The sequence below is a fragment of the Procambarus clarkii genome, chromosome 22 (genome assembly GCF_040958095.1).
Source record: "Procambarus clarkii isolate CNS0578487 chromosome 22, FALCON_Pclarkii_2.0, whole genome shotgun sequence".
Classification (NCBI taxonomy): Eukaryota; Metazoa; Arthropoda; class Malacostraca; order Decapoda; family Cambaridae; genus Procambarus; species Procambarus clarkii.
This window is the reverse complement of record NC_091171.1, coordinates 26,653,035-26,673,028: the sequence shown is the minus strand read 5'-3', so window position 1 is coordinate 26,673,028 and position 19,994 is coordinate 26,653,035. Positions and strand designations below refer to the sequence as shown.

Below are 19,994 nucleotides of genomic sequence, written 5' to 3'. Positions count from 1 at the left end.
AGGGTTGCCAACACAGTCGAAATATTTAAGAACGCTGGGATAAGCATTTGCACAATTACTCCCTTGCACAGGGAGTTGACAATTGTTGCGAAGTTAGAACTTCAATTCACTTAACCTGGCGTTGATAGGGGAAAAGTTCCTTGAGGCTATCATTGTAATTCAATAAGAAAACACCTATACCCTCTTACCGTGGTTTCTAGCAAGGGCGATCCTGTCTCACTGTCTGATTTATTGGCATAGATTAATCCACCAAAAGGAGGCACGGGTATGAACAACAGGAAGTGGAGGGTGTTTGGAGCCATTACCAGTACCAGTACCGGAGACCTGTGGATGGATGGGGTCTTCACGCTCACTCGCAGCAGGAACGCTATGCGTGCTAGTGGTTTTACAAGAATGTAAAACTTCAATGCTCTGTACTCTCATAAACCCAATGTACCTTCTTGTATATAAATAAATAAATATTCTGCACGAGGCTTGGCTCTTCAGGCAGGAGGCTTATAGATGGCTGCGTCACGTTTCGTCTACTATCCTCCCTGTCTGACAAGGCTGCTATCCTCCTTGTCTCACAAGTCTGCTATCCTCCCTGTCTCACAAGTCTGCTATCCTCCCTGTCTCGCAAGTCTGTTATCCTTTTTTATGGGTATTCCAGGCAGTCGACATCAGTAGCAATGATAATGATGTTTGTCTTGACCTCACCACTCCTTCACCACTTCCTCAACACAAACTAACCAACCCTCATCACTCTCTCAACCCCGCATCGCCCCTTCACCACTCACGTCATCACCCGTCTCATCTCCTATCACTTTACCCTCCGGCAATGTAAAAAGATTTCAAGCTAAAGGCACAATCACTCTGGCCAACATCTGGGGCCTCTTGCAAGGCTTAATTAACGCTATTATTCATTCATATTGATGCATTCCCAGTTTCTAGTGTGGAATACATTCCTGGCTTCTAGTGTGGAATACGTTCCTAGTTTCTAGTGTGGAGTACATTCCTAGCTTTTAGCGTGGAATACATTCCTAGCTTCTAGTGTGGAGTACATTCCTAGCTTTTAGTGTGGAATACATTCCTAGCTTCTAGTGTGGAGTACATTCCTGGCTTCTAGTGTGGAATACATTCTTAGCTTCTAGTGTGCAATACATTCCTGGCTGCTAGTGTGGAATACATTCCTAGCTTCTAGTGTGGAATACATTCCTGGCTTCTAGTGTTGAATACATTCCTAGCTTCTAGTGTGGAATACATTCCTGGCTTCTAGTGTGGAATACATTCCTAGTTTTTAGTGTTGAATACATTCCTAGCTTCTAGTGTTGAATACATTCCTAGCTTCCAGTGCGGAAAATTGAATAATGTATGTTTACTAATATCCACACGAAGACAGCGAAGCAAGTCGAATAAATTTATATAGATATTAGCGTTTGGGTCTCCCAGCTGCCATGCCAATGTTTGCTAGTGCAGCCTGGTATTGACTAGCCTCGCATTTCATGTTTTCTTCTGTGAAAGAGGGGTGGGGGAAGGACCATTGTGTGAGATAGGGCGGGGGTTATTAGATGATCTAACGCCTATTCTTTGTAACCCCCTCATGTAGAATAGGCTACTAGAACATTGCTATATATATCTAAACTGATTTAGGGTACAAACTAGTCTGGCCATGGATGGCAGTCTGAGCGGGTCGACGTAGACCGCTCCCGGTCGTCACTCAGTAAGACTCTCCCGTCCAAGCAAGACTCGTCCAGGCAGGATTCTCCCGTGCAAGCAAGACTCTCCCGTGCAAGCAAGACTCTCCCGTCCAAGCAAGACTCTCCCGCCCAAAAGGAAGCGCCAGTTTGGATTCGTTTCCTTCGCTTACCGTAAGTCATTGGAGGGAACTCCTCTTGGAAAGAATTCTGAATCATTTTGACGAAGATTTTTAAATAACAGAAAGCAGAAAGAATGGTCCTATATAAATGTTAGTGTGTGTTAGTAGAGATGAATTTGTCCAGTTTTGTATACGCGATTCATGAGTTTTCTAGGTAGGAAATATACACGGAAAAAGATTCACTATCACTTCAAGACGATCTAAATAGGGTTTTGAAATGGTCAAAAGATTGACAGATGCAGTTTAATGTTGACCAATGTAAGGTTTTCAGGCTAGATAATGATGATAGAGTAACAAGATACGAGCTAGATGGTGTTGAGATTGCGAAATCTGATTACGAAACGGATCTGGGAGTTATGATTATTAAGAATTTAAAACCAAAAAATTAATGTATAAATGTTCGTAATAAGGCAAATAGTACATTGGGATTTATTAATCGAAGCTTTAGTAATAAGACACATAGTGTTGTTCTTCAGCTATATCTTGCTCTAGTTAGGCCCCATTTAGATTATGCAGTTCAGTTTTCGTCGCCGTACTATAGAATGGATATAAATTCACTAGAACGCGTTCAGCGTAGAATGACGAAGTTAATCCCCCAAATTAGAAACCTGTCATATGAAGAGAGATTGACAAAGCTTATATTACATTCTCTAGAAAGGCGAAGAATTACGGGTGACACGATAGAGGTGTACAAGTGGATAAATGGATAAAACAAATGGGATATTAATAGGGTATTAAAAGTATCAACACGAGATAGAATACGAAACAATGGGTATTAATTGGATAAGTTTAGATTTAGGAAAGACCTGGGTAAATACTGGTTTGGTAACAGGGTTGTTAATTTTTGGAACCACTTACAGCGTAACGTAGTTGAGGTAGGGTCCCTTGATTGTTTCAAGCGTGGGTTTGACATGAATATGAATGGGATTGGGTGGTTATAAATAGGCGCTGCTCATATGGGCCAATAGGCCTTCTGCAGTTACCTTTGTTCTTATATTCTTATCACCATGAAGTTGTACCATACGTACTTCTGTGGACTTCCGGAGAAAAAGCAGTACGCAGAACAATGCAATTTGTGGCAATACAATCGAGATAATGTAGATAGAGTTAAATATTTTTCTATGGGGTGCAGAGTATTTATATATTTTAATATTTCTACTTAATTGACGCTGAAGAGGTGTTTGTGACGTGATATTTGGATACTTTGTTATAGTATTAAGCTTACATGCGAATGAATCATTCTAAAGAAAACCACGAATCAAACGGTATTTAACTAGGTCCAACGTTGTTATTCCAGCCCGTCCTCCTAAAGTTTCCCAACGTCAACAAACTGTCGTACTAACGTGCCCTTATTTTAACCTACCAGAGGACCCAAAACAGAAAACGGGACAGTACGTCACTTTCGCGAACCGCTACACATTTCTAGTACCACAATTTTTGGCCTTAGGTAGAGTATACGTCGAAACGCAACGTTCTATTAGGAGGACGGGCTGCAGCGTTATTCATCTGTTTGTCTGATCCTGTTATCTGTGTTTCTGACGTTGTTATCTGTGTTCCTGATCCTGTTATCTGTGTTTCTGACGCTGTTATCTGTGTTCCTGACACTGTTATCTGTGTTTCTGACAATGTTATCTGTGTTCCTGACACTGCTATCTGTGTTCCTGACACTGTTATCTGTTTCTGATGCTGTTATCTGTGTTCCTGACACTGTTATCTGTGTTCCTGACACTGTTATCTGTGTTCCTGACACTGTTATCTGTTTCTGACGCTGTTAACTGTGTTCCTGACACTGTTATCTGTGTTTCTGGCACTATATGTGTTCCTGACTCTGTTATCTGTGTTTCTGACATTTTTATCTTTGTTTCTGACACTATATGTGCTCCTGACACTGTTATTTGTGTTTTTGATACTGTTATCTGTATTTATGACACTATGTGTTCCTGATACTGTTATTTGTGTTTCTGACACTATCTGTATTTCTGACGCTGTTATCTGTGTTCCTGACACTGTTATCTGTGTTTTTGACACTGTTATCTGTGTTCCTGGCAATGTTATCTGTGTTCCTGTCACTGTTATTTGTATCTGACGCTCTGTTATATGTGTTCATGACGCTGTTATGTGTGTGTGTCTACATTTTGAAATAATTAGACATAAAAATGTCTTAAACAATGCTCGAAACTGCTCCACTTTATTATATTTCTAAAGTATTTTTAGGCCTAGGATATTTAAAGGTGAATTAGGTTTTTAGTGTATTAAAGATGTTTCAATCTCAGTCCACAGGACATAAAACTGGCATTTTGAAGACCTTTTAGAGTCTAAATCGAGGTCCTTCTGATATTGTTAAAATATATAGCTAACACCTGTTTGGAAGAGTGTCAGTGGAGCATTCTTACTCTTCAATAAACGTCAAGTTGAATTTGATCTACTTTCGTGTAATGAATTTAGCGATCTTGCTATTAGCTAGTTTTTCGTAAATACTTCTTCATAAAAAATATTACTCTAATATATATAATCTTGTATAATTTTTATTTTGTTATTTAGAGTATTGTCCTAAATTCCAAGGACAACTGGAGTACACAATAATGTTTTTTTGGGGGTGAGTGATGAACGAGTTATGGCACGGCGGGCGTGCTGTGGGAGCTGCCGTCAGCAGCATAGCGCCTCGTGACAGTATAATGTGCTTACACACGAACACACAACTATGTGGATGTTCGCAGACGTGTATGTATACGATGCCGTGATGAGTGTAACATATATTCTACATCTCCCTGAACAGATCCGTGCTTCTCTCTTATCTTAATGGCATCTACAAAATATTTTAATGCTGAATCGCTCTCGGGTTAATTTTCAACCCCCTAACATATTAATTCAGCTCTATATATAATTTAACTGTATGAATAAATGGATGTACGAGATCTTACTGTCTTGATAAATGTCTCACTGTAGGCTTGCACCCTGTGAACCCGGCAGCCTTCGGAGAGACGGGATGATTATGGGCATGTACACCGCTGTGTTCCTGCTGGCCCTCGCCAGGTTGGCTATGTGTTCCACAAGGCAGCACCAGCAGCACCACCACCAGCAGCAGCAGCAGGGTGTGGAGCTAGGTCTGGTCTCCGCCTATCACCACCCCATCCATACTCATCAGTCTCCACTGGATCCTGATGGAGTCTTAACCGTGTACTGGACGCCCGACTTCGTCAAAGAGGCGAGTGTGGGGTGGAGTATGTGTTGTGTGGGAAGGTGGGGTGGGTGTGTTGTGAGTGTGGGGCGTTGAATCTGGCCTTAAAGTTGTGGAAGAAGGTGGCTTTCATGTCTTTCGGCGAATTCTACTTGTTTACTCTCCGTACAGATTACGTCTATTTCTTTATATTCTTTCGGCTCCTTTGTGTTTCCTGCTTCCACCTGTGTTCCCTTGTTTTACTTTCTCTCAGTTTGAAGAGCCTGCCCTTGTCCAGCTTGTCTATGCCACTCATTATCTTGTATGCTGTAATCATATCCCCCTCTGCGTAGTTTATCCTCTGCTTCCACCTGTGTCCAGGTACCAGTCACTGTGTGACAGGTACCAGTCACTGTGTGACAAGTACCAGACACTGTGTGACAGAAACCAGACACTGTGTGACAAGTACCAGCCATTGTGTGACAGGTACCAGTCACTGTGTGACAGGTACCAGCCACTGTGTGACAGGTACCAGACACTGTGTGACAGGTACCAGTCACTGTGTGACAGGTACCAGCCACTGTGTGACAGGTACCAGACACTGTGTGACAGGTACCAGTCACTGTGTGACAAGTACCAGACACTGTGACAGGTACCAGTCACTGTGTGACAGGTACCAGTCTCTGTGTGACAGGTACCAGACACTGTGTGACAGGTACCAGACACTGTGTGACAGGTACCAGTCACTGTGTGACAGGTACCAGTCTCTGTGTGACAGGTACCAGACACTGTGTGACAGGTACCAGTCACTGTGTGACAGGTACCAGTCTCTGTGTGACAGGTACCAGACACTGTGTGACAGGTACCAGACACTGTGTGACAGGTACCAGTCACTGTGTGACAGGTACCAGTCTCTGTGTGACAGGTACCAGACACTGTGTGACTGGTACCAGACACTGTGTGACAGGTACCAGACACTGTGTGACAGGTACCAGACACTGTGTGGCAGGTACCAGACACTGTGTGACAGGTACCAGTCTCTGTGTGACAGGTACCAGTCTCTGTGTGACAGGTACCAGTCACTGTGTGACAGGTACCAGTCACTGTGTGACAGGTACCAGTCTCTGTGTGACAGGTACCAGTCACTGTGTGACAGGTACCAGTCACTGTGTGACAGGTACCAGACACTGTGACAGGTACCAGTCTCTGTGTGACAGGTACCAGTCACTGTGTGACAGGTACCAGTCTCTGTGTGACAGGTACCAGTCACTGTGTGACAGGTACCAGACACTGTGTGACAGGTACCAGTCACTGTGTGACAGGTACCAGTCACTGTGTGACAGGTACCAGACACTGTGTGACAGGTACCAGTCACTGTGTGACAGGTACCTATCAGAATTTAATTAGTATGAATTTCTGTATTTCCAATGAATTATATGAATTTTTTCAGACTTTTTGTTCCATGTTGCAATTATTATTTGAAATTTAGAAAACTCGTCCCTTTTTATTATTAAAAATCGTGTGTATAATTCCTTATGCATGGTAACCAAAGTGTACATTACAAAGGTTAACGCCGGATGATGCGTAATACCTCATGACTTTGGTGACTGGCGGTACCGGGTCAGCTGAGATATCTATGTGTGGCAGCTGACGTCCGTGCAGATGTACTTCAGGGTAACATGGGCATGGCTGGACAGGTCTCCATCACGGACCCTTTCGAGTACAGTGACTCGAACCCATACTGCTAGGAGCACTCTGCTGGCGTACAGGATCCTTTAACCGCTCGACCAACACGACCGGACAAAAGAGGATGGTAGCCGAGGCTATTTCCATCCCCCTGCCGGCACTCGGTTGGTACTCTTGGGCATGGTATTTTATCAAATCACCTCATTCTTTGGGGCACACGTGAGGAACACAAATGCGAACAAGCCTGAATGGTCCCCAGGACTATATGCAACTGAAAACTCACACCCCAGCAGTGACTCGAACCCATACTGCCAGGAGCACTCTGCTGGCGTACAGGATCCCTTAACCGTTCGACCAACACGACCGGACAAAAGAGGAAGGTAGCTGAGACTATTTCCATCCCCCCGCCGGCACTCGGTTGGTAATCTTGTCCATGGTATTTTATCAAATGACCTCATTCTTTGGGGTACACGTGAGGAACACAAATGCGAACGTTGTTGACTAGGACCTGCCTAACCCTACAGAGTTCCTCACCGACTTGCTTCCATCTTGAGCTGTGGCTGAGAGCACGGTCGATGTAAGCATTGACAACACTCCTCCTGTACCTGTCTAAGCAGTAACTATTGGCATTGAGGCACATTCCTACGTTTGTTTCCTTAGTGTAGACTGCAGTGTGGAAGCCTCCACCCCTTTCCGTGACTGTTACATCTTGAAAGGGCAGCTTCCCATCCTTCTCCATCTCGTACGTGAAACTCAACACAAAATTCCGCTCGAATGCCTCCTTTAGCTCCTGCAGACGTCTGACTTCAGGTACTTGTGTAAAAATGTCGTCAACATACTTGCAGTATATGGCAGGTTTCAAGTCCATGTCAACTAAGACCTTCTGTTCGATGGTGCCCATGTAGAAGTTCGCAAACAGGACACCTAGGGGTGTCCGGTGAAAAAACTAATTCTGACATGGCAATCATTGTGCTCTCAACAATCATTGTGCTCTCGGCAATCAGCAATCATTGTGCTATCAGAGATCAGTACGAAAACAGCCACGTATTCGACAGGGGATGCCAAGAGGCAAGACTGCAGAGCAAGATGACATAGAAAAAACACAAATAGAACAGAACAAAAGAGAGAGACGACTTTATTGTCATTTTGTCGACGACGTCATCTCGTCGACAACGACGAGACGACAAAAGAGAGAGTTAGCAAGAGCTAACCCAAACTTCTGTATCCCTACACAAGATGGAGAATAACAATGAATGAAGAGGTAATCATACTAAGGGAAAAAAAAGAGGGTGGTTTTACAAGGACAAAGCAGTATGTTAAGTACTTAATTAAGGAGAGTTTCAGGGTTTACTAATAATTGCCAGATTATCCAAGGATCTCGAGGTACAACAGTTGACCAATGAGAAACAGAAGGACAAAGAAATGGCGACAGGAAATGTGAGTCGACAACTGGAGGCACTGGATGGGACGAAGGATTTCGGCACCAGACGAGAATTCAGTCATGGGTCCTGGAAGAGGCGGCAGGGGCACCCAGCCATATCTTTGCATTTTTTTTTTTTTTGAGATATATACAAGAGTTGTTACATTCTTGTGCAGCCACTAGTACGCGTAGCGTTTCGGGCAGGTCCCTGGAATACGATCCCCGCCGCGAAGAATCGTTTTTTCATCCAAGTACACATTTTACTGTTGCGTTAAACAGAGGCTACAGTTAAGGATTTGCGCCCAGGAAATGCTTCCCGGCCAGGATACGAACCTATGACATCGCTCGCGGAACGCCAGGCGAGTGTCTTACCACTACACCACGGAGACTGACAACATTGTTCCTCAATTCTTCACTGCAAACTAATTAATTTATAAATGTATGAAAAAAGAGGGCAAGGGAAGAGGGAGGGAAAAAAGAAAGCATACAGGAGGCAAGTGGGAGTCACCGGAGAACAGATCACCGTGGGGGGAAATGGTACTAACTCTTTTTTTTTCAGGAATATTCCTGTACAAGCCCAGTCTTTAGCTGACCTACTAAGAGTTATTCATTTCTATCTTAGGTGATGGATGAGTGTTTACCATATCTTTTGCACTATTAAATATTAGCGGAAATCTTATTTGATTTATAACTTTGCACTGTATTAGATAATGTTCCAGTGTTTTTTGTTTGGCATTTCTCAGCTATGCTGACATTTCTCTCTCTTTTACTGTAACCTTAAGTCTATTTCCGATTCTCATAGGCATCCAAGCCTGATGCGGTGTAATTGCAATTCTGTTCTTCTATTGTTCCCTTTCACAAAAATAATTGGTTCATAGTTGGTTGAACTCTTGTGTTAACCCGCAGATCCTGACGCTGCAGTTGCTGTGTTGTAGTCACGGTACGTCTTCTGCATTGATCTATCTCTATTTGTGAGCTAAATTCTGTGGTATGTAAATATCAACATTCCTCTTCTTAGTTGCCAGTTTTGTAGCTTAATCTGCAATGACATTCCCTGGTATTTCTACATGATTTCGTACCCAGTTGATCAGTATGTGGCGACCTTGACGTTTGTGTCTGCATTAATATCGATGTAAAATTAAAAGTGGTTCAATTTGCTTATAAATTTTTTTATGAAATGGTTATAGAAAGGGCTGCAGCTGGTCCAAGTTTCATCATCACACCCTAAACAGAAAAGGAGAAAAAAAATAAACAACGAATTATGCAACGAATTTTCAAATAGTTTCAGGGAACACATGTGTCAACTAAAATCATTTCTATAACACTCAGATATTAAATTAAGCACATAATAAAGGATTCTAGTGATCAGTTTTATCAAAAAAGTGTTTAGTGCAATAATATAATTTTTCAAAGTTACCCTACTAAAAAATATGCAATATATGATATTTATAAATTTTTATAAAATCAACAAATAGACTTTGGACTAAAATGTCTACGAGAGTCTGTAGAAGCACAAACGCTACATATAAGGTGTAATTTGCATGTAAATTGATTAATAAATGAAAGCTCTGAAGTAATTTGAAGGTGTAAATTACTTTCCAGAGTAAAATAAAGATCCAAGTTCGGCCACCTGTAGCTGAGCTTGACTTCGACAGATTTCGTTCATAATTGGCACCCTTGCAGATAGGCATCCATTGAGCAAGGTGTGCAAGTTTCATGCAAATCCCTTGATAACAAACGAGAAAAAAAAATTGGCCCAAAAAAAAAATTAAAAAAAAATAAATTTTTTTTTTTTTTTAAATATAAATATATTGAACATACATATTACAATTATTACAAGAGTTTGTGCTTCTACAGCACATAGTAGACATTTTAGTTGACACATGTGTTCCCTGAGATTATTTGAGAATGTTGAACATTCGTTGCATAATACGTTGTGTATTTTTTTTCTCCTTTTCTGTTTAGGGTGTGATGGTGAAACTTAGACCAGTTGTAGCCCTTTCTATAACCATTTCATAAAAAAATTTATAAGCAAATTGAACAATTTTAATTTATAACGATATTTTTCGATATGCCCCCTTAATGCTGGAACATCAGTAGTCAGGTGGATGTTGTCGTGTATGTCCTCGTGCTACGAAGTTTCCTAAGTTTGCTTGAGTTTACCTGAGAGCCACTAACAATAGTGACCTCGGCGAGGACAGGAAGTCGGCGACTTGTAGAAAGTCCCCCCCCCCCATTTGCCTGGATGATCTTTTCCAGCTGTATCTTAAAAGTCAACAGATGACTTTTCACAGATCAACAGATTCGATGGCAGTTCTCGATTCTGTATGATAACTTGATGTAGGAGTTCAGCGAGAGCATGTTGCAAAGCTTTCTAAAAGGCTAGCATCCCAGTTTGTAAAGTTGAAGACCAATTTGAGAATCCCCAACTAACTACTGAATTTCCTGTCTCAACTGCAGCTAAAGATTCATGTCTCTCCTGGTCTAGTGAAGTATGAGGAAACTGTCAGACACCAAGTTTGTTTCTATATTCGTCTGTGCAATGTTGCGTAGCAGATGGGGAGGTCAGCAGGAATCTTTTCTTTGGAAAGTCATAATTTTAAAGTCTGCTGGCAATGATTCCCAAGGAGCTTGCAAAACAAAGTCTGCATGTATTTCGTCAACACCTCTCTCAGTGATAGTATTTGCTGCCTCGAGTGTACTGATGGGGGATCATTGCACTGTGGTGATGTTCAAAGCTCTACTGTCCATCGATTGATGGTGCTTCATCGGTCATATCTTTAAGTGAACAGTTTCCCGGTCTAGTTAATATCCTGGTCAGCTTGGTGGTGGTGGTAGTAGAAGTGTTGACAGTGGTGGTGGTGGTAGTAGTAGAGGTGCTGACAGTGGTGGTGGTGGCAGTAGAGGTGCTGACAGTGGTGGTGGTGGTAGTAGAGGTGCTGACAGTGGTAGTGGTGGTAGTAGAGGTGCTGACAGTGGTAGTGGTGGCAGTAGAGGTGCTGACAGTGGTAGTGGCGGCAGTAGAGGTGCTGACAGTGGTGGTGGCGGCAGTAGAGGTGCTGACAGTGGTGGTGGCGGCAGTAGAGGTGATGACAGTGGTGGTGGTGGTAGTAGAGGTGATGACAGTGGTGGTGGCGGCAGTAGAGGTGCTGACAGTGGTGGTGGCGGCAGTAGAGGTGCTGACAGTGGTGGTGGCGGCAGTAGAGGTGCTGACAGTGGTGGTGGCGGCAGTAGAGGTGATGACAATGGTGGTGGTGGTAGTAGAGGTGATGACAGTGGTGGTGGTGGCAGTAGAGGTGCTGACAGTGGTGGTGGCGGCAGTAGAGGTGCTGACAGTGGTAGTGGCGGCAGTAGAGGTGCTGACAGTGGTGGTGGCGGCAGTAGAGGTGATGACAGTGGTAGTGGTGGCAGTAGAGGTGCTGACAGTGGTGGTGGCGGCAGTAGAGGTGCTGACAGTGGTGGTGGCGGCAGTAGAGGTGCTGACAGTGGTGGTGGCAGCAGTAGAGGTGCTGACAGTGGTAGTGGCGGCAGTAGAGGTGCTGACAGTGGTGGTGGCGGCAGTAGAGGTGCTGACAGTGGTGGTGGCAGCAGTAGAGGTGCTGACAGTGGTGGTGGCGGCAGTAGAGGTGCTGACAGTGGTAGTGGTGGCAGTAGAGGTGCTGACAGTGGTGGTGGCGGCAGTAGAGGTGCTGACAGTGGTGGTGGTGGCAGTAGAGGTGCTGACAGTGGTGGTGGCGGCAGTAGAGGTGCTGACAGTGGTAGTGGCGGTAGTAGAGGTGCTGACAGTGGTGGTGGCGGCAGTAGAGGTGCTGACAGTGGTGGTGGCGGCAGTAGAGGTGCTGACAGTGATAGTGGCGGCAGTAGAGGTGCTGACAGTGGTGGTGGCGGCAGTAGAGGTGCTGACAGTGGTGGTGGCGGCAGTAGAGGTGCTGACAGTGGTGGTGGCGGCAGTAGAGGTGCTGACAGTGGTGGTGGCGGCAGTAGAGGTGCTGACAGTGGTGGTGGCGGCAGTAGAGGTGCTGACAGTGGTGGTGGCGGCAGTAGAGGTGCTGACAGTGGTGGTGGCAACTGAGGATCACGAACAGCGATTCACTTTGTACAAAACAACAATGGCAGCGTCGAGGCAGTGTTCCGCCCAACCACTTATGCCGTCACAGAGACTCCTTCCATTGTCATGATGTTTGTAGTGCGTGTGTACGAGGCAGCGTGCAGGGCAGGGCAGGGCGTGCAGGGCAGGACGTGCAAGGCAGGGCGCACAGGGCAGGGCGTGCAGGGCAGGGCAGGGCGTGCGGGGCAGGGCAGGGCGTGCAGGGCAGGACGTGCAAGGCAGGGCGCGCAGGGTAAGACGCGCAGAGCAAGGCGTACAGGGCAAGGCGCGCAGAGTAGGTGTATAGGGCAAGGAGCACAGTGCACGGTGGATTAGGCTGGGTGTCACAGGGTTGGGCGGAATGGGCAGGCCGAACAATGTAGGGCGGAGTGGACAGAGCGTACCGGGCAAGGAGTTACTTAGGGGTACAGGGCATGGCGGACTGGGTAGGCTGTACAGGGCAGGGCGGAATATGTGAGAAAGTTTTCTAGTCTCCACCTAGTTTATATAATTTACTTAATTTCAAGTATAATCCACATACACCAAGAAAGATAATTTATGTTGTTGTGTATAATTATTAAAATTAACTTGTAATTAAAATTTAATTTAAAATGGTAGAATTGCTCTTAATTCATCCACTCGTGAGAAATTTGCCTGCCATGTCAGCTAAAACATTGAGTAACAGCGAATTTGCGTCTGTTCGTAAACACTTAATGCGCACAGTCTGAGAAATGGCTGACGCATGAATTGATGTCATAAATTAAATCCGACAATTTCAAAGAAAGTAAAATTTAATTACCACTCCCTCCGGGATTATAATAAAACGTTATCGGCGCACGAACGCTTCTTCCCGGAGGGAGGATTTTCCGCCATTACAATTTCTGGACAAATGAGCTCGAGTGCAGCAGTGATGGATATTTTGTTTCAGGGCAAAGATATTTCAAAGGTTCAAACAGCGTTGGACAATTTCGGAAACCTGTGTCACCATATGGGACTGGTGTTTAATGAAAACAAAACTAAGTTTGAATGTAGAAGTCGGAGGCCCATTATATTGAAAATAAACGGTAAAAATATAGAGTTAATATATATAAATATTTAGGCATATATGTTGGATATACCCATGAGAGTTTGGAAGCTGAGATGAACAGACTGTTGGGTTAATGTCAGAAGAGATTACAACCTCTGAAGGCCTTAGCATGCTGTGGAAAGGGAGTGGGAGTCCCTGTGCTACGAATGATATACTTGAGTACTGTAAGATCTCTTATTGATTATGCTGCACCTGTCATTTCTTGTTTTGGTAAAGGTAGGATGGTCAAGTTGGAGAAGGTACAAAATAAAGCCATGAGAATTATTTTAGGATGCCCAAGAAATGCTATGATTGAGATAATGAGGATGGAGTTGATTCTGCAGAGTATTGGGGATAGAATTGCAGAGATAAATGTAGCCTCTGCCATTAGATTAATGAGAGGTGGGGGAGCTAATGAATTAATCCTCTCAGTTCAAAAGGTAGGAAGTAGTGAACAGTGTATGATGAAGAAGAGAGTATATATGAATAACTTATGTTCTAATGTTATAAAGTATCATGTTATTACAGAGTGTATTGCTGTGCCCAAGAGAAAATTCACACCACCATGGGAGGATTGTAATGTAGATGTAGTAATTACTCCCTTGCAAAAGAAAAAAAGTATGTATGAAATAGGAGAGCTGAGGGCAACATATGATTGTATAATTAGAAAACTGCCTACAGAAAACACTCTACATGTATATTGTGATGGGTCAGTAGCTAGGGATGGGAAGGCAGGATGTGGAGTCTTGATCATGGAGTACATTGACATCGGCACTGTAGATACTGTTATTGGACGCCGCTTAACTGACAATGTCTCTTCAACGCAGGCTGAACTCCAAGGAGTATTAGCAGGATTACAGGAAGTAGTCAAATGTGGTAAAAATGCTTGCTTCTTTATTGACAGCAGAGGAGCGTTAGAGTCATTAAATAGCAGACGCCCAGTATATCAGAATATTGTGATTGAGTGTAGAGAGAATGTTAAGAAATTAGAAAAAACTGGGTATAAAGTAAGATTCATGTGGATCCCTTCACATGTAGGAATACTGTTGAATGAGGTAGTTGATGCCATAGCGAAGAGAGCCACGGAAAAACTCTTGTTGATGTTGTATGTCAGTTAACCTTGAAACAAATAAAAACAAGAATCAAGATGATCCAAGAGGGTGAAGAAATGATAAAGAGAATGGCAATGGTGGACAGTAGTAACACGCTTAAGAATTATTCAATAATAAATACAAATTCGTCCTTCACTTATGGTAAAGGAAAGTCTACTGGGAAGGATTCAATTTACATGAGATTAAGATTAGGATACAAATATATCTGGTAATACGGTGTTGATGTCAGTGAAAAAGATAAGGAGTGTAAATTATGTAGTATGCCGCACGCCCACACCTTAGAACATTATGTATTAGAGTGTCAACTTATTGAAAACTATAGAAATAAGGAAATAAATAGTGTACCACATCAAATTGTTTGGATGTGTGATAATGGTATGATAGACAGTATACTTAGGAGCTACAAGAATTTTGCCCCAAGAGTGTAACACTTATATGCTGTGCTTACTATATTAACCTGCAATGTTAAATGGGATTCTTGTACTGTATGGTGATTTGTGTATTTGTACTCACTGAATTTGTGTGCCCCTTGAGGGACTTGAAGTAGAGGGGGGTAGAAATAGCCTAAGCTACTCTATCCCTTTGAGATGCATTTCTTGCTTATCTCAATAAACATACTTGAACTTCATGGCTTTTTCGTGCATTAGCGAGACTTCTTTTTTGGTTCACTGCTCACCAATATCTTCTACAATACGGGAAGTACCTTATTCCGTTTCTGATATAGTAGTTAGGATTGGCCATTCAAAATTTACTGTCACAAGTCACGGTTAGTAGGTAGGAAGACCTAAAATAACTTGTGAACGATACTATATTGTAACGTGTCGGCTGGCTGAGATCCAAATTCCGAGAAGTAAACGAGTTTGACATTGACGTTTGAAATTTACATCCCACCTCCCTTGGGGTGAAGCTTGTTGCCTCACCCCAAGGGAGGGAGGGACGCCATGTTGCCCACAGGAGCCGACGTCAAGGTCACATGATTTACGTAGTAGTCAAAACCAGGTCACTATCACGTGATAGTGGTTCACATAGTAGTACAACTAGGTCACAACGTGGTCGCGTGACAACTAGGCCACAGCACTAATTGTCTAGAGCTTGTGCGTGGGAGCACCCAGCGCATAGGTTCATGACTCCCTCAGATTTTTTCATTGTTATATCACGTTAGTGTGATTACTCTGCATATTATTATTATTATTATTATTATTATTATTATTATTATTATTATTATTAATATTATTATTATTATTATTATTATTATTATTTTTATGCATATGTTAGATTATGTTGGAAATTTTTGTATTTGCAGCAACCCGTCCTCGACTCAAGTCCATTACATACAGCGGTCGACTCCACGGACGCAGTCATTAATTTTAATATACTTTTCATTCAAAATAGTAATTTTCTCACATAAAAATTAATATTATAATATATTAGCATATTGTGCAAATATAGGTATAAGTTAGGTATTTAGGTTCTGTTGGCAATTATTTGTATTTATAGTACATGGGTGATGCATTTATAGCGTTGTGGTTCGAACAAAGTTCGTCAGTGAAGCACTTGTTCAGGAAGTGTTCGAACGAAATCAGTTGTGAGTCGTGTGGAAACTGTGTTTCATTCATAAACAGGGGGTTTGGCGGGTGCATGGAATCACTTTTGGGTCTTTGTTTAGAGGACGGGCTGATTTGCAGTACGTGGATGAAGCATTTACAGAGCTGCGATTCGAACAGAAGTCGTTACAGAAACATTATACGAGAAATGTTCGAACATCATCAGTTGTGAGACAGCCTGTCCTTCTCAAAAAAACAGCTTGTCCTCACCAACAAATGCCAAATGTTCATTAATTTAGCCGCCAAATCCCCGTTTATGAATGAAAAAAAGGTGTACACACGACTTTCAGAACTGAAGACGTTCGATCATTTCTTGAATAGGGCTTCGCTGACAACCTCTGTTTTAACTGCAACGCTGTAAATGCTTCACCCACGTATTTCAAATACCAGCCCGTCCTCCAAACAGAGACCCAAAAGTGATTTCATATGTTTATAAATGAAAACGGTTTACACAGGACTCACAACTGATTTCGTTTGAACACTTCCGGAACAAGTGCTTCACTAACGAATTTTGTTCGAACCACAACACTATAAATGCTTCACTCACGTACTACAAATACAAATAATCACCAACAGAACCTAAATACCTAACCTAAGCTAACCTATGCCTATATTTGCTAATGTATTACAATATTAATTTATATTTGAGAAAATTCTTGTTTTAAATGAATAGCACGTAAAAAATTATATATGCGTCTGTGGGATCGACCGCTGGACGTAATGGACTTGAATCGAGGATGGGTTGCAAATACAAATAATCGCCAACATAGCCTAAACACCTAACTTAACCTACGCCGAACTGTACCTAGAACTTTAATTTTAGTATCAATATTCTAGGTAAATATTAATAATGTAGAAATAAGAAGAAACCTATTTTTACAACCCGTCCTCGACTCAAGTCCATTACATCCAGCGGTCGACCCCACAGACGCATTCATAAATTTTAACATGCTGTTCATTCAAAACGGGAATTTTCTCAAGTATAAATTAATATTATAATATATTAGCATATTGTGCATATATAGGCATAGGTTAGGTTAGGTATTTAGGTTCTGTTGGCGATTATTTGTATTTGTAGTACGTGGGTGAAGCATTTATAGCGTTGTGATTCGAACAAAATTCGTCAGTGAAACACTTGTTCCGGATATGTTCGAACGTCAGCAGTTGTGAGTCGTGTGTAAACCGCTTTTCATTCATAAAGAGGGGGTTTGGCGGGTGCATGGAATCACTTTTGGATCTTTGTTTGGAGGACGGGCTGATTTTTAATACACAAATCGTTAAAATGCCTGAAACGCTTTGCGTAAAAATGGCTTTAGGCATTGTATGTACTAGCTCTATCTATAAATTCATCAATATTTGTAGCACACCTTGTATATATGTACTTTACCTGAATAAACATTTTAATTTGTGAACTTGAAAATTTATAAATGCGTCATGGAGGGGTGGGGACGGCAGTAGCTGACAGGACGGGCCTGACATGAGGACGGGTTGGTATAAAGTATGCTGTATCAATGAACATTTAGCTGATGTTCAATATGGGTTATGCAAATTTCTCATGTGCTTTGCAAAAATTGGTTTCTGCATTGATTGTATCGTTTATATTGTATTCTTTAAAACTGCCTTGTGTTAACAAGTACCAGACTCGTGTTTGTGATGGATTCATTACATCCAGGAAGTAGTGTTCGAAATTCACGCTCGGACCAAGGGATGGATTGGCTTCGGGTTCTCGCTTGATGGCGGCATGAGGGGCAGCGACATGGTGACGGCTTGGGTGAAGGACGGCCGCCTCTTTCTTCAGGACCGCTATGGGATAGATGAAGGGACACCACTCCTGGACGACCACCCAGACTGGAGGCCACTCTATGCTCAGGAGAACGACACCCATACCGTATTGGTCGTGGCTAGAGACATCAACACCTGCGACCCACACGACTATGTCCTCACGGTCAGGCTAGGGACACTACTGGTTAAATACACCCTTAAAAAGCTTAGTTAGGTATAGTACTTAGTCTTTTGGATATATATACTTGCAGTGTGGCCGCTTCTCGTTGTTTATCCACTGAGTTTAGTCCTAGACTATTGTTAAGGAATAAAGTATTCTTGCTGATTGGTCAAAAAATTAATAAGGCATTTGGTAGCCTTGATAACCCTCCAGAAGATGAAGGGCCTTAAGCCCAACACCTAACCTACCCAGTTTCTAGCGGGTTTATGTGAAGTAATTTAGTCCTGGACAATGTCAAGGGATGAATCAGTTTTTCCAGAAGTTGATCTAGTAAAACCTGCTACGTTTACTTATATATAATGTGGCGTCTATTCAAGCAACTAGACACGTTCAGATTTTGTGAATATTTCAAAAGCATTTTCTGCAATGAGAGGTGCTGGTATGAAAGACCAGGATCGCATTTATTTAATGGAATAATGTTATCTTAATATATCATGCTTTCAAGATAGCAACTTGAGTAACGAAATTTCTTCCCCAGAACGACTCTGTGCGGATGATCTACGCATGGGGGGAGGAAGACCCCACAGGCCCAGCCCCTCCCTACCACGGCCCGAGACGAGGCAACAGGTTCGCCTTTTGAGTGCTATTTATTAAAAGTAATTCAGCAAATCAAGCCTTAATTAAGATCTGTGACTGACTGAAACATTGTCATTCTCATATGTTTTCACGTGCGAGTTGTTTTTCAACCATGTTATTGTGACTTGCTTGCTGCATATATATAGAATAATATAGAAGATTTTGTCCTGAGAGATCATGTGATAAGCAGTATGACACATTTTAAGGTCATTTAGAGAGGAAAACACAACCATACAGGAAAATAGGTACCAATCGGCGTATGTTTACTTAATTTATTATGCACCCTATTCCCATCCTGTGGGCGGTAGTGGAAAAGGTTAGAGGCACATAATGGGCTTAGGGACTGAACCCCACAATTCATTTAACTAAACGAGTTAGTCTTGAGGTAGTTAGTTTTAGTGAATATTATTTGAACAGTGGGTTCGAGAATGACCACAAGTATGACCTCTAAGCTTAAGCAACATACACATGCGGTGAGCTAGTGTTATAATTTGATGTATTTATCCTGCACACTGCCCCTCCACATCCAGTGGGCAGCGGTGGAAAGTTTACAAAATTCTTCTTCTTTTCTTCTTGAAAGTAGGTGCAGTTTGCATGAAGGGTTCATCCTCCCAATGACTGCACCATTACAGAAGTTAGGAGACGCTGGTATGTTGAGAATGATAAGGGTCAAAAGTGCTGGTCGCGAGGAGCTGTAGAGAGAGGAGCGGCGACAAAAACAGAGGTGGCCGTTAGAGGGAAATTTGCCGCTCCAGAGGGCGGGACATTGTGTGCATGACGCTTACTAATATTTTTCCGGGAACTTATGTATCGGAAAGCGCAAGAAGTACGCTTCCCAAATCATCAACGGGTGTCAACGGCCACCCGGCCAACAGGCAGCACTCTTGGCAGAGATATCTTAACCGGCACCCCATGAACAAACTCCTTCGCCCGCGGCACCCAGATAGTGGAAGAGCACCACGGGATCGGAAGCACCGGGGCATGCCGATAAGGGCCCAACACCTAACCCTACCAGCCTTGTCCCTGGCAGCCAGGGCAAGGCTCCCCCCCCCCCCCCCAGACCGGGGCATCGGAGGAGAGGGGAAACTGCAGGGGATGCAGGCGCGGCATCGACCCTGATACATGGCACAGGAACCGAGGCCTCCCGGCACAAATCCTTTCTCAGCACCATGACGAGGTCCCAATCATCAGGGGCAACCTCTCACTGCGGGGATCCAACAACAGGAGGCGCAGGGATGGGGGGCACAGGAAGCAACTTGGAGCCCCTCACAGCCCCGTTACCTACGGCGGGGGACGCCGGAGCACTATACTCCCACACCTCCTCCCAAGGCACACCACGAAGGGGAGACAATCTGAGCCTGCCTCGAGCGCTTCGAGACTGGTCATCCATTCGTTGCTGGACTGGTCATCCAGGCTGTTTAACGTGGCT

At 43.2% G+C, this 19,994-nt stretch overlaps 1 protein-coding gene across 2 annotated transcripts in view; it reads left to right on the top strand.

Moving 5' to 3' along the window:
- The first annotated feature begins 1,632 nt into the window (after window positions 1-1,632).
- Window positions 1,633-19,994, top strand: part of LOC123758380 (DBH-like monooxygenase protein 1) — a 39,274-nt gene continuing 20,912 nt past the window's right edge. The window contains exons 1-4 of one of the 2 annotated variants that reach the window (XM_045742716.2): window positions 1,633-1,847; window positions 4,802-5,060; window positions 17,660-17,932; window positions 18,468-18,556. In XM_045742716.2, coding sequence (XP_045598672.1) covers window positions 4,842-5,060; window positions 17,660-17,932; window positions 18,468-18,556 — 581 coding nt within the window. In that variant the 5' untranslated portion in view covers window positions 1,633-1,847; window positions 4,802-4,841. The remainder of the gene's footprint in view (window positions 1,848-4,801; window positions 5,061-17,659; window positions 17,933-18,467; window positions 18,557-19,994) is intronic. The other variant, XM_045742727.2, reaches the window with a different exon arrangement.